This window comes from Nansenia antarctica (assembly GCF_963989245.1).
Source record: "Nansenia antarctica genome assembly, chromosome: 3".
Taxonomy (NCBI): domain Eukaryota; kingdom Metazoa; phylum Chordata; class Actinopteri; order Argentiniformes; family Microstomatidae; genus Nansenia; species Nansenia antarctica.
This window is the reverse complement of record NC_137688.1, coordinates 7,874,638-7,889,594: the sequence shown is the minus strand read 5'-3', so window position 1 is coordinate 7,889,594 and position 14,957 is coordinate 7,874,638. Positions and strand designations below refer to the sequence as shown.

Below are 14,957 nucleotides of genomic sequence, written 5' to 3'. Positions count from 1 at the left end.
TGTAATGTATTACATTAATTTAATTAATTTAATTAATTACAAATTGATTGAATTAATTATTCAGATCATTTTATTTCTCTGTTTTCACAAAACTTTGATCAATTGTTTTGTGACAATCTAATGATATGTTGATAATAGCTAATTGACTTTACAGGTTTACATCAATGAAGTGTCAATGAATAATTCTAACTAATCATTCATTCCTTTCACTTAACAAGTCGATTTCTGTACAGATTGTAATTAATAATTAATCATTCATTCTTTTCCAAATAACAAGTCGATTTCTTTACAGGTTATAATTAATATTTGTAATTTACATCTTTTATTTTAGTTAGGTCATTTCCACAGTGTTTGATTAAGGAATAGCAGAATAGTACATATTTGATAGTTGAGCAGTAAAAGGGTTTTTGTGGATCGGTGAATACTTAGGTGTGACCAGCTTTTGTGATTTAATAATTGTGTTGACCAGAACTGTAATTAGTATTGAATGAGTAATTAAGTGACACATTCATAAACAATTAGGAAACACATTTAAGTATAAAGTACTTACACAGAGATTAGATTTAAGTTAATACTGCACTGACATACACAAGAGGCAAGTCTGTTATTCTGAAGTTGCAGGGTTTTTGTGGGGATGGTTAATACAGTTATATTGGACTAGCATTTGTTTAGCAAACAAGACAAAATAAGGTGGGTTGTAAGAAGCGTACACCTTATCTAATATAGAATATTGTCAGCATATTGAGCAAAGTAGAATGGGGTCGAATTCCACGAAGCTGTTAAAAGATATTAGTGAACATCGTGGAATGTTGGCTACGTTATCCCCTATGGCTGTAGTGGAAAAAATGAATCCTCTTGTTAGGGAAATTAGCAAAATGTCTACGAAATGGAATAGCCGTTGGGCATACATTGAACAGCCGTGGCCGAAAGAGGGCAGCATTAATTTACAATTAATTGCAACATTGGAGATACTTATCAATGGGCACAAAGCACATCAAAGAGGAAAGATTAGATCAGAGAAACGCAAGTTAGAGTTAGCTATTTTAGATCTATTTAAGGTAGAGGGACAGAAAATAGCTCAGATGGAACCGGAAAAGAAAAAAGAATTGGCCAGGACACTGGAACAGAAACTGAACATTTCATCCCTAGACCTGTGTTCTGCCTCCAGTCCCCCTCCATATGCTAAGGCACTGGAGGATCATTCCCAGAAGAAGAAGAAGGAGCCAAGGGGAAAAGGGGACGACAGGAGTGACGAGGAAGATGACAGCGAAGATGGCAGTGCAGACTCAAGTGATGACGACAATGCAGATGGAGGCTACAACGCGCAGGTCAGGAAGATGATAGCCACAGCCGAAAGGAAAGGTGGGAGACGACGCCCGGAGAAAGAGGGAGATTGTCACCGAATGTCATCAAATACATTAAAGAACTGTCCAGTGCTGATTCGGGGTAACAAGATGGAATATCATCCGTGGCATCATACAGATTTGTCTGAAGTGATCGAGAAACTCCCAGTTCTTCAAGAGGGAGGACATTCGTGGACGCGAGAGGTCGACGTGATACTGACAGGAACGCAGGCCGCGATGGGAGACCTGAAAAGACTCTTAGCTTTTATTGCAGGATTGGATACAATGCAGGAAATATTGATGAAGGCAGGACTTCATAGATATATCAATACATCAGTTTATGATCCAGAGCTCTTCGCAGCAAACAGAGGCAGGCTGTGGAAAGCAATCAGAGAGACCTACCCTACTCACATTCACCCAGACAATATCATTGTGAAGCCACTGGGGGGGGATGAGAATCCCAGGGGTTATATTGCCCGTATGCACTCTCAATGGAGAAGTGTGACAGGGAAAGACGCTGAAGATAACCCCTTAGAAAAATCCATAATCAGGGAAAAAATACAAGAAGGGCTTCCTACCCCAGTTAAGGATAAGCTAGCAGAAGTGGTGGGGCTACGACACATGAACAAAGCTGTTTATATAGACCACGTAGCTCATCAAGTTGAGTTATATCGAAAGAACATTCAGATACAGAAGGCACGAGACGAAGAATCCCTCAGAATATTGACTCATTTGCAATTGACTGAAAGCGAGAGGAACATAGAGGGAGTGCAGGCTTTAGCCCCACAGCAACAGCCACCTGGAGTGCAGACTGCTACTTACCAGTCCTACTCACAGGGGCCACAAGGGGGGTATCCTGCTACTTACCAGTCCTACCCACAGGGGCCACAAGGGGGGTATCCATACCCACAAGGGCCACCAGGGGTGCAAGCGGTTCCATACCAGATGTACACACAGCCTGGCCAAGGACCACCACCAGGGGGATGGACAGCAGCAGGGAAGGAGATGCTAGAACCATGCCAATGCGACCAGAATGGACATCTAGCCTGTGCCTGCTGCAACAGGCCCCAGGGGGCGCAGGGGGGAGCCAAGGAGGAGGATATTGGCCCCCTACTACACCTGCTCCAGGAGTGATGAACCCTTACGGAGGCCCAGCAGCTGGCCTATAGGGGTGCCCGGAAGATCCGAGTGGGAGGTGCCAGCTGGTGGTGACACAGAAGCCTGAAGGCGCCACGCACCTCCCTATGTCTAGAGAATATGTGAAGACAATCGGATTTGAGGGAATTAAACAGCTGATTCCTACAACTGAGCTTGTAGACTTAGAGTACAAGGGACAGAGAGCAACTCTGTCAACACTTGTGTCAGAACACACGCCAACAGGGCTGCTAGGGAGAGATACTCTATGCCAATTGAACTGTACAGTAAAATGCACACCTGACGGCTGTCAGGGGACGATGCCATCCGGTGCTCAGGTTCCATCGACAGCCAGGGTGATTAAGCATAGAACAGACCTACAAGCTTTGCCTTTAAAGGGAGCTGATATAGAATATTGGGTTGATGGGTCTTGTTACGGGGTAGGAGAAACTTTGTGCGCTGGGTATTCCTTAGTTAAAGCACGAAATTCAAAGTTTATTGTAGAACAGGCTGAGGCAGTTCCTCAGCCTTGCTCGGCTCAGTTGGCTGAGTTGATTGCCCTCACAGAAGCATGCAACTTGGGAACCGGACGGAGAGTGACAGTGTACACCGACTCTGCCTATGCACATAATGTTTGTCATTTTAATGGAGCTGTATGGAGGGGGCGGGGTTTTAAGAGAACTGATGGTACGCCTATACAGCATCACGCACAGATCATGAAGCTGTTACAAGCCATGATGAAGCCAAAGGAATTAGCTATAGTGAAGTGTGCCACACACAGGTCTGACTCATCACATGTCACACAAGGTAACAGGGCTGCAGAGGATGCAGCCAAAGCCATTACAGGAGCAGACAAGGCAGGTAAAGGTCTTCTGGTCACACATGAAAAGCAATTACAGGGCATGGTCACACTTGAGGATTTATTGATGTTACAGAGTAGAGTAACTACGTTAGACAAGAGCGTTTGGCTAGCAAGGGGGGCAAGTCAGGATGACACAGGTCTATGGAGGAATCATGAGGGGTTGGTTGTAGCACCCTCAGATTTATTAGGCATGTTAATACAGGAAGCTCATGGATTAGCACATGTGGCTAGGGGGGAGGTGAGACGCAAGATCACCAAGAAATATGGGTTTTGGAGTCCATATTTGATGGAACAGATTGACCATGCTTTAGGTCAATGTGGGGTCTGTTGGAGAAACAACATCAGAGTGGGTACACCAGTGGTGTCTGGGCATATCCCTACCCCAATAGGGCCACGGGTGGTGGACAGGGGGGTGGATGTACAGAGTAGGCAGGATGTTGTGCCAACAGGTGCCGAGGTCCCTAGAGAACCTGAGAAGGAGGAGCTACGAGGAGATGCTGTGGTGTTGCCAGAGCCAGTGGCAATGCCAGTGTTACAGCCAGTGACATTACCGGCAGTGCCTGAAACCGAGGGGACAGTGGAAAGCTGTCCAGATGCCAATGAACCAGAAACCAACGAAGCAGAGAGTGCTGACAGTCTGGAGGTCCAGCCTGGGAGTGTCCAAAGCCTGGACACCTGTGCTACTGGGGATGCTGGCGAGTGCCTGCACCATGCTTCAGATGATGCTGAGGGCGACTCCCCAGACCTTGATCAGCGTGGGAGGGGACCAGGCGGTTGCCTGAACCTCAATGACACTGACGGACGACGACCAGTTAGGAAAAGATTAAAGACTATGAATAGGGTAGTGAAGCAGCAGATCAAAGGGAACGACGGGAATGGACAGCAGATGATAGCATGGCTGGAAACGGTCTTAGGGGCATGGGAAACTTATTTAGCCAAGATAGGAGCACCTATTATAGCAGACATGATTTTTGACTTTCTTAGGAGGCAGGGCCTCATTGACTGTTTTTGGAAAATCAGTCACTCAGTCCACGTTAATGAACTTTTCAGAAGACTAGTCCTCACCTGAGGTGAAGATCTATGCATTAATGCATTCCCTTTGTCCTATGCTTACTGTTGGAAAATTATGTGTTATGATAACTGAATGTCATTATTTGTGTATTGTTTGTTTATTTCTATATCGTATGTGATTGATGTCAGTTGAGAAGTGATGTAGTGGTTATGCAAAGATAGGAAAGAGGTTCTGTTCCTAGCGCAACGAAAATGGAAGCTGCTGACTATGAAAGTGTTATCAATCTGAGACAGCGGTAAAGGCTGTTCTCCAACTGGGTACAAGTGCTAGTAACCTCTGACCCTGACGCTTCAAGGACAAAGAAAACATCGGTCGTTGGAAGTTTCTGTATTGATTTGTGCATGATGAACTGTGTTTAGTTTAATTGTGATTGTTATTTTCAAAATTCTTTTTATTATTGGTTGTTTTCTATTTTTTGTTTATGATATCTTTGGTTCCTAATACTGGTCCTGGGTTGGTCTGTGTTATTGTGCTTCTTGTGTTGTGTGTTGGTGTAGTTTTTCTGTCTGTTGTTGTTTATTTTTTAATTTTTAATTTTATTTGAAAAAAAAAAAATTTTTTTTTTTTTTTTTGGGGATGTTTTGTGGGGTTTTGTGTTTTTGTTTTTGTTTTATGGTAGTTTAGTTTCGGAACACCCTCTGGGTGGTCCGAGGGGGGATGTGTCGTATATTTCTGTAGTATGTATGATCTATGTATGAATATGTAGTATGTTTTGAACACACACACATGCCAGGGCATGCAGGGACACAGATGACCAGCAGGGACCTTTGGGGGTTGGGCAGGGACACACATGCACGCTGGCCCCTCCCCTCTGGAGCGGAACGGGCAGAGAGGGACAGAGAGCGCTCTCTTCCAGCCCGAGGTCCATGGGGAACGCATGTAATGTATGAATCTGCCTGTAACTGATTAAATTGTCTTAAACTAACTGTTCTTTGATTCATAATCAATAAGAATACACGACAAAGACACCTTTATCCAAAGTGACTTCCAACAAGTACGTTTGTGTAAAGGTAGTCACCAGTCATCTTAAAGACCTCCAGCGAGAGAGGTCTCATTAGATTCCAACACATAGCATCGTCTCTAAAGAATATTTTTTATCAACCACGAAGGGACTCGAACCCTCAATCTTCTGATTCGAAGTCAGACGCCTTATCCATTAGGCCACGTGGTCTTTCCTTAAGCTGTTTACAATACGCTATTCGCACGGTTTACAGGCCACGACATCTTATCTGTTGTCTGTTGACGCATCACCTAGTTCCTGTGTTAATGCCATGGTCTATAGTTAGGTTCACTCACACCCCACCACTTCCTTACTTGGTTTCTTTACGTCATTCTTGCAGTCTCACTGTCATATACCAGTTACAACATGACTGGCCCATATTCTTTTTAGCCAGATACACTGCATATTTCATGGAAACAACCTGCATTATTGTGTTATTTCCCTTCAATGTCATATGGGTGTTTCTGTTCAGGTTTATATGAAAACTGATCGTCGGGTAGGTCAGGCATTTTAAAAAGCCATTTTTACGGACCAAAGATGTTGTGGGTTTGTGAATTTAACATGTATTTATTCATGACAAGTGCTGATTGAAAAATAGTCACTCCAACCATAAGGATGCTTGAATGTTATATACCAAGAAGATAACCTTCAAGATAACCTTGAATGTTATATACCAAGAAGGCTTGAATGTTATATACCAGACCTTTAAGAGGACTCTCTGAAGAAATCAATAGGACCGACATGGGAGAGTTACTCTGGGGACACTCTCAATCGCTCAATCTAATTGGCTGTATGGTAATGGTGGTAATGGTCACTAGAGAACATTCCAGCCCATTAGAGAAGACATTTAGCCTCCATTTTCAAAGCTACAATAAGGATGGCAGTGTCTAAGCCAGCCCCTGCTAACCCTCTTCATCTATAGAGTAATACAGATACATCTGTGCATCCTAATCATACAATAAACACACATATACACACAGGCACACACACACGTATACACACACACACGCACACACAAGGCACACACACACAGATACACGCATGCACACAAGACCACCAACAATCATCAACCACCACCACCCTCAGCACTAGCATCATGCTTGCTATGTGATTAAACTGAAGCTTGGGAGCCAGAGAGGAGGGTCCTCAGAGGAGAGAGGAGCTAAAAAGAATCGCATGGATAGTCTGCTGTTTCACTGTCATGCACTTTTGTTACCTGACAATGGTGGTGATGTTTAAAACGCTTTATTGGATGAGCAATGGTACTCTATGATGAAGATATACAGTAGTCTCTCCTGGACTAGTGGAGTATGTTATGTGTTTGGGAACAGCTACCCTTCCACTTTGCTGATATTCAGCATTTTGGGGGGAAATAGAACATGGTGATGACAGGTTTATAGCCTTGTTATCATATAGGCCAGGAAAACTAAAACATGTTTACCATGTAGGCCAGGAAAACTAAAAAGAAATGTTCCCATGTAAGCCAGGAAAACAAAAAAAATGTTATCATGTAGGCCAGAAAAACAAAAACATAGTTATCATGTAGGCCAGGAAAAAATATGTTTTTACATTACAAATGTGCCAACCAAATCACACAAAAGCACCTCAGAAGTCCTCAAGCTAACATACTGTATAACACACAGAATATTTGTGTGATTTCTCAAAGGAAAACAGCACACCGTGAAGCAACTTTTGCAGTATAGTGTGTATAAATCCACAGACCTAAATGACATAAACATTGATGACAAACTAATATGGTTTCAGAACAAAATATGCTGCATGCCTAGTCAAATGTATGGTAATCCCAATTAAGACGATCGGTGGCTATTAATCCTGCACCTAACCGTCGCAAAGAGCTGTCATGAGTGTCACTTACGCATACCCCTGTAGGACTGCCGGGTCCTGATAGCCCTTATCAACCGCTGCTGCAAGCCAGTTTTAAACTGAGTCAGCCTGACTAACTGTGACACATTTTAACATCTGTTATGTTACTTTTAATCTCTTATAATAATAACAAATAATGAAATAAACATTTAACACCTGGCCTTATGAAGACATTGGGACTACTGCTTGCTGGGATGGGTAGTTTTCTTATACCTTGAGATGGATTTTGGGCTTTACACCATTACAGGGTCAATCCAGAACCTTCGACCATACTGTGTTGGCTTAGAAGTGTTGCTTTTTGCTTTTCACATTATGCTTCCCAGCACTGTTTCAGCTGCTATGATGGATGTGTCACCAGGCCCAGTACAGCTTAGCTCGGCACACCTTGGTTTAAGTATAATACTCATGGATAATGGCTCTAAATTGAGTGGTTTGGTACGACGATTCAGGGCCACAAAACCTGACCAGGAGATTGATTTGTCAGGAAAAAGCACTCAAAAACTCATCTATTATTCGGGTTGTTCGTTGTGATTGTGTTGAAGTGGTTGGAATGTTCCGTGTTTTTCTCTCAGGCCTCCTTCCTGAGAACAGTGTATGGTTTGGCTCCAGGGTTGAACACTTCCTCATGTCTCTTATTCTGAACAACTCTATTGCTAGAAGATAAGCAAAGAACACATTCGGTTTCCCCTCAGTATATTATGTACTGTGTTACGTTAAAGGCATGGAGCATTCTCTATACTGATAGAAGAGCGGAATCATTTGAATTAGGTGTTTTTGTATAGCTATCTAAATAAGTATTGTCTAAGGTTAAAGATACGGAGCACTGCTTCCAAATATTGACAGAAGAGTGGACGGGTTTGAATAAGATGTTTATTTTTCAGTATAAAATAATACAATAATAATAGCCCTCAAAAAGGTTTCAAGTATAAACCAACTTCATGTACATGGAAACCATTTGCAGGATTTGCAACATATTCTATAATGCAACATCTTGTCACAAGCACACTATTCTGCACTAACTATTCTGGTAACAATACTAATGTCAGTCCAGTGTTTTGTCATCTTATAAACAGTATCTTCAAAACAGAATGTATGCCCATATTAGGACAACATGTGTAGAATGGGTGTTCGCAGTTAACAGTTAACAGTGCATGGAAGCTCTCCAGCAGTTATGCTTCTGTCACACTTTTAATAACAAACTGTCATTTAGTGCTACAGGGACGACCACCAGATCCAAATTGACATTCTCTTGCCTACGTATTGCTTGCCTACTCTTGCCTACGTATTGCAATACGTACAGTATATCTGCTGTATTCCCTGTGATACTGATTCAATATACGTTCGTACATCGTTGTACTGTATGTAACGGTATAGCATTCAATAACAACCACATCTACAGCCTGCAACTGTATGATCCTATTGAATTTCTATAAGTCCACTCTAGTTCAGAGAGAGTCGCTATGACACTGATTGCTACACGGTACTGTAACTCGTCGTTGGCAGCGTGTGTCTGGAAAAATGCTGAGGAAAACCGATGTCCATACATCCCCATCGCATCCCCAACGCATCCCCAACGCAGCTGTATTAACAGGATTCCTGGGATGTGTATACACAGGATGAGTCTCACTTAAACAAGAGGGAAGAGGGCGACATGGCAGATGACAGGATTAGGCTTGTATTGAGTCTGGTCCCAGTTTCAAGCACACCTAGTGTAGTGGATGTGTAGCAGCTGGGCGGTGTTGGCTATACCGCCATGCTGTCATGACACTCAGTTAGCTCAAATGTTGTCCCCGGGGCCGTGAGAAAATAAATGTTTGGTCTAACGATAGACAAGACACTCGGGTTTGGGGAGTGGGAGGACCAGAGGAGTGGAAGACCTGAGTTGGATCCTCATTGGTTACACCAGACCTCACCGGTGTGTCCCCCCCCCCCCCCCCCCCTCATGCTGCCTGACCCTCGAAAGACTCCTGCTGCTGACTGGACCTGGACAGCAGCGTCACCTTTGACCTCGCCGCCCCCGACGACGACGACGACGAATAAGTCACCTTGTTCCTGGAGGACGAGGAGGAGGAGTCCCCGTCGCCGCCTCGGCAACACAGGACCCTCCTCGCCTTGTCCCTGAAGTCGTCCGAGACGTAGTAGAAGATGAAGGGGTCGACGCAGCTGTTGAAGGTGCTGACCGCTAAGCTGACCACGTAGGGCAGGTAGAGGTCGTCCTCTCCGTCGTACTCCATGTAGGTCTCTGAGTAGTGTACCAGGAGGAGGATGTTACTGGGCAGCAGACACACGATGAACACCACCAGGACCAGGACGGTGACGCGCACCGCGTGGCCGTAACGCCGGCCTCCGGCCGCCAGGAGGGTGTGCAGCACGGCGGTGTAGCAGAAGACGACCACCGACAGAGGCAGCAGGAAGCACAGGGCGAAGAGGGTGGAGAAGTACGGCAGGAAGTAGGTCTCCAGCTCCTCCTCCGGCAGGGCGTCGTGGCAGGTGGTGATGGCGGGGTCGTCCAGCCTGTAGGACTGCCGGGATATCAGCAACGGCAACATGGCCGCCAGCGCCATGACCCACACGCCCAGGCTCATGTACAGGGACGTCCGGCGGCTACGGAACGTCTTGGCGCCGAACGGGTGGACCAGCGCCACGTAGCGGTCCAGGGCCACCAGCGCCAGGCACATCACCGAGCAGTACATGTTCCCGTAGAAGACAGCGGTGACCGCGCGGCAGAAGGGCTCGCCGAAGGGCCAGTCGTTGCCCCGGAAGTGGTAGACGACGCGGAAGGGGAGGACGGTCAGGAGCATGAGGTCGGAGACGGTCAGGTTGATGAGGAGAGTGGTGGAGGGCAGCTTCTTGGTGTGGAAGAGGAGCACCCACAGCGCCAGGAGGTTGGCGGGGAGGCCGATGAGGAAGGCCAGAAGGTAGAGGATAGGGACGTAGAGGACGATGGAGGGAGCCTTGATCTCCTCCTTCTGCCTGCCCTTTAGGGTGGTGAAGGTGCAGTTGGTCACCAGTCGGAAGGACCGCAGAACTGGGGGAGGAGGAGGAGGAGAGTACAGGTTTGATTCCCCTGAGATCACATGAGAAAATTCACAGCATACGGTGCTTTATATAACAGCAGTATCATGTATTTCGTTTCATAGAAAAGAGTTGGTTAACGGTCAATAGCTCATTTTGATATGGAACCCTTGGACAGGTTATGTATGAAGAGATACACAGTAAATACCACAACAAATATTATGTCAATCAATTAAGCAGTTCATATGATACAGGATACTGTACAGGTGGTGATCAGGTGCAGAACTTGCGTGTAAAGAAAAGCAGAATAAAGAACTCAACGTTTAGAACAAAGGAAGTTCCTATTCGACAGGAGCAGCTGGAGTCATGGGAGGGATCTTTGAAAAACGTTTTGTCTGTGGTCAGCTAAAAGCTCAGCCAAGTTATGCTGCTCAACATTAATTTCTGTCTAAATTTCTGTCAAAACATTTCCTTTCATAATGTTTCAGTAATAATCTGGGCTAATCACATTTTAAAATGTTTGTGAGACGTATATACCAACGTTCAACAGGACTACATTAGGGTGTTTATGTGACAGGTCATTATTGAAACATTATGAGGAAAATGGGGCTGTACTGCGTAAATGTTTAATGTGAAGTAACTGTCCTTTTCCTGTTTATTCGTTCACTCACTTGGAGCAAACTAAGGTGTCTAGTAATGCTCTATATAACTACAATAAACTGTTATTTGTAGTATTATTATCGTTATTATTAGTATTATTAGTAGTAGTAGTATTAGTGGTGGTATTATTTGTCTTATTATTAACAATAATAGTTACATTATACATTATTAAGACCTCTGAAACAATGAAAATAAAGAGTAGTAGCATAATACAGTAGGTTAAACATGTTTCACAGATTGTATTGTGTATTGGAAGCCATACAGACTGGGGCTGTGCCTTGCCTGTGCACTGCAGACATGTTTTTTCAATTACCCATGCTATGCAGTCAGGTTATTCCCGCTATTTAGGGTTAGGGTTAGAAGGGTCAGAAGTCATATGGTTTCACTTTTGTGAACTCTAGTTCTAGTTCATTTAAGATCACGGTATACTGCACAGGAAAGAGCTGGTCCATGGCAGTCGTTTACGTAAACTAGAGAATACCTTAGAGATCTTCTACAGAGATAAGATGCGTTGGTTTCGCTCGCATATCTTTAAAATCAAAGGAAACCGAGACACACGTGTACACACACATACACACACACACACAAACACACAGACACACACACACACACTCAGACACACACACACACACACACACACACACACACACACACACACACACACATAAACCTGGCTGCTATTTTGTCTAGAAAAAAAGAGAAAAGGACATGCCCCAACGTACTTCCCTTCCCAGTGCAGTCCTCCTTGGGAGAGGAGCCGTGCAGGACGGCACACAGACACACCAGCAGCAGGAGAGTCCTGGCTGGGGCAGGGAGACCCATGATGCTGGAGAAGGGCCTGAGTGTACTCTCCTCCTGAACGAGCTGGGAACTATGGGGAAGAGTGGCTGCCGCGCAAGCTGAGGGGGCTGCCTCTCCTCTCTCTTCTCTCTCTCTCTCTCTCTCTCTCTCTCTCTCTCTCTCTCTCTCTCTCTCTCTCTCTCTCTCTCTGTGAGGCATGTCCTCACTCTGTTTATCTCTCTCCCTTCCCGTCTCTCTCTCTCTCTCTCCCTTCCCCTCTCTCTCTCTCCCTCCCTCCCTTTCTCTCTCTCTGTCTCACATTTTTTATCTTTCCCACTCACACACACACACACCCTTCCTCTCTCAATTAAAATATGTGTTTCCTTCATGTCCGTTTCCATGAACTTTCGTTATTACAGTAACATTGGAAAAATGTGTTGCAAATACATAGTGTTTTGCAGGTGGGGGAGTTTGAATGAGAGAAGTGTTATGGATTTTGGAGAACGTGGTTATTGATGCATTTTGAGTCACAGTTTGGTCCACATGGACTTCTGTTCGCTGACTGTATGAAGAGTTGTGACTCTGTGACTTCAGTATTGAACACTGCGACTTAGCGACCGTAAAAAACTGTAATGTGACAACAACATCAATCTCTCTCTCTCTCTCTCTCTCTCTCTCTCTCTCTCTCTCTCTCATTGTATGGTCATCCAATTGCCATTATTCTGGTAGTAGTCCTACTAGTCCTCTTCCAATACCTTTTGATGTGATTTATATACATGCAGTCCATTATCTACATTGCCAGCAATTGACAGGTCAAAGTAAAGTTTTCCAGCCCACAGTAACAACATCTGTTTTTGATCCATCTCATAACTTTTCCTATAGGAACAGACTGTGCGTGTGTGTGTGTGTGTGTGTGTGTGTGTGTGTGTGTGTGTGTGTGCGTGTGAGTGTGAGTGTGCGTGTGCGTGTGCGTGTGTGTGTGTGTGTGAGTGTGTGTGTGTGTGTGTGTGTGTGTGTGTGTGTGTGAGTGTGTGTGTGTGTGTGTGTGTGTGTGGACATCTCTCTTATCTGTAATCGGAGGGGCCTGGTGCTGCATGCCTGTGAAGTTAACCTCAGAGGTCAAATACCGAAACTTCCTGTGACTTAAAAAGCCTGGGGCGAGTTAAACACTGCAAGCTCTCTCTTCTCATGAATCACAACATGAGAGGAACAATGTCGCGCACACACACACATACATACAGACACGTGCATACACACACACACACACACACACACACACACATACACACACACACACATACAGACAGACACGTGCATAGACACACACACACACACACTCACACTCACACTCAGACACACACATACACATCAGACAAACAACACATATCTGTTGTTGCTCTAGAGCTTAGTAGGATTCCACAGATTGCCTAGAATGGCCTGCTGCTGACATCATACAGGAAATGATCCACAGCTGACAGAAAATAAGTGTCACGGATGCTGAGGAGGTGTGTGTTATTTCTAAAACTAAATAAATAACATTTTTAGGGGGCATACCTACTGATAAAAGGGTCCTACCCAGCCTTTTTTTTATTATTTACTTAGCACACAGTAAAAAAAATAATTCATACATACAATAACCATAATACATCATAGGTAGGTGCAAGGAAGACAAGAAACCCTGAGGGGCTTACCGAGCGTCTCCCTTGATCATAGAATGTGATTACAGTTAATACAAAATAAATCAAAGAAAAATATTAAAATGACAGAACAAAATAAAGAGATCAATAAAGACCAAAACAAAGATCAATAAAGAACAAAACAAAAAACAAAAACAAACAAACAAACAAACGAAAGAACGGGAGAAACATATGAGAAATTAAAGTAAAGATAAGTTTACAGTAAACTTTACATGGGAGAAACAAATTAGGTAAATCAATCGTGATCAAGGAATAGGTGTTGTTTAACAGCCTTTTTGAACGAGTAGGGTGAGAGGTCAAAGAAATGAGGAGTTGATTAAATACGTTGGCTCCTCTGAAGTGAAGACTAAATTGAGACAAGGATGTACGAGTGGATGGCAATAAGAGTTGACTCTTATTTATTGTATTGTATGAATGGTTCTCTTTGATTCTCCTAAAAAAAACTATTGAAAATTGAGGAAGGAAACTGGTAGTGAATTGCTTTGCCTTCACTCCCTCTGTCCAACAGAACAATATGTTCTCTCTTGAAACATGGGCTTTCAATCAGTGAGTTGCTAGAGAGCCTTTTTGACTGTGACAGTTAGATTGAGGAAGAGGTGGCTGAGACAGAGGACAATGGTAAATGGTAAATGGACTGCACTTATATAGCGCCTTTATCCAAAGCGCTTTACAACGGCCTCTCATTCACCCATTCACACACCAATGACGGCAAGCTACCATGCAAGGCGCCAGCCCGCTCACTGGGAGCAATTTGGGGTTCAGTGTCTTGCCCAAGGACACTTCGACATGTGGCCAGCCGGGGCTTGAACCGCCGATCTGCCAACCTTGCGATCATTAGACGGCAGCTCTACCTCTTGTGCCACGCCCCCCCAATGTAGAAGTGAACTCTGACCACTAGGAGTCTGATAAAGAGGACATTTCCCCACAGCCTGAATGTGACGTGTTCATGCCACATAATGGGACACTTTTTGTCACTGTACTATTGTTACTTTTTTTTCTTCTTAAATTATGCCTATTGCCTTATTGTCTTGTGTTGCAATGTCAGGAACCGTAGCCTAAGAATTTTACTCTCTTACACTTGTGTAATGTGATGTAACAATAATACTTGAAACTTGAAAAACTTGAATGATCCCAATCCCCCCTTGGGAGAGTGTCTGTTGAAAGCAATGTTCCCACGTCCCACAAGACATGCTATCACACATGTCAAAGGCATAACGTCAGCATTTTAATTGTTTATCCCAGGAGCAAAACAATGTGTCCATTGTAGACATTATATACAGAAAATGGTTGCAAATTGTTTGTTTTATGGTGACAAAAGTGGTCTGTTTGTTAATGACTATTTTAAGGGTCACTGGGTCAATTTGACCCTGAACATAAAGCGTGTACAGTCTTATCTAACATAACAGGAGGGTTAAGGAAGGACAGAGAAGTGGTGTAATTGTCCTATATAATTGTCCTATGTAATTTGTCCTCTTTTAACAATGAGAGAGGCCATGTCAAAGACAGAGAG

General features: G+C 44.1%; 1 protein-coding gene across 1 annotated transcript; it reads right to left on the bottom strand.

The window, feature by feature from the left end:
• Positions 1-9,235: 9,235 nt before the first annotated feature.
• Positions 9,236-11,792, bottom strand: LOC308153253 (proteinase-activated receptor 4; the record flags this gene model as incomplete). Its single annotated transcript, XM_080526337.1, has 2 exons — positions 9,236-10,323; positions 11,693-11,792. The coding sequence occupies 2 exons, from the start codon at positions 11,790-11,792 to the stop codon at positions 9,236-9,238; spliced, it is 1,188 nt and encodes a 395-aa protein (XP_080382463.1).
• Positions 11,793-14,957: the final 3,165 nt, after the last annotated feature.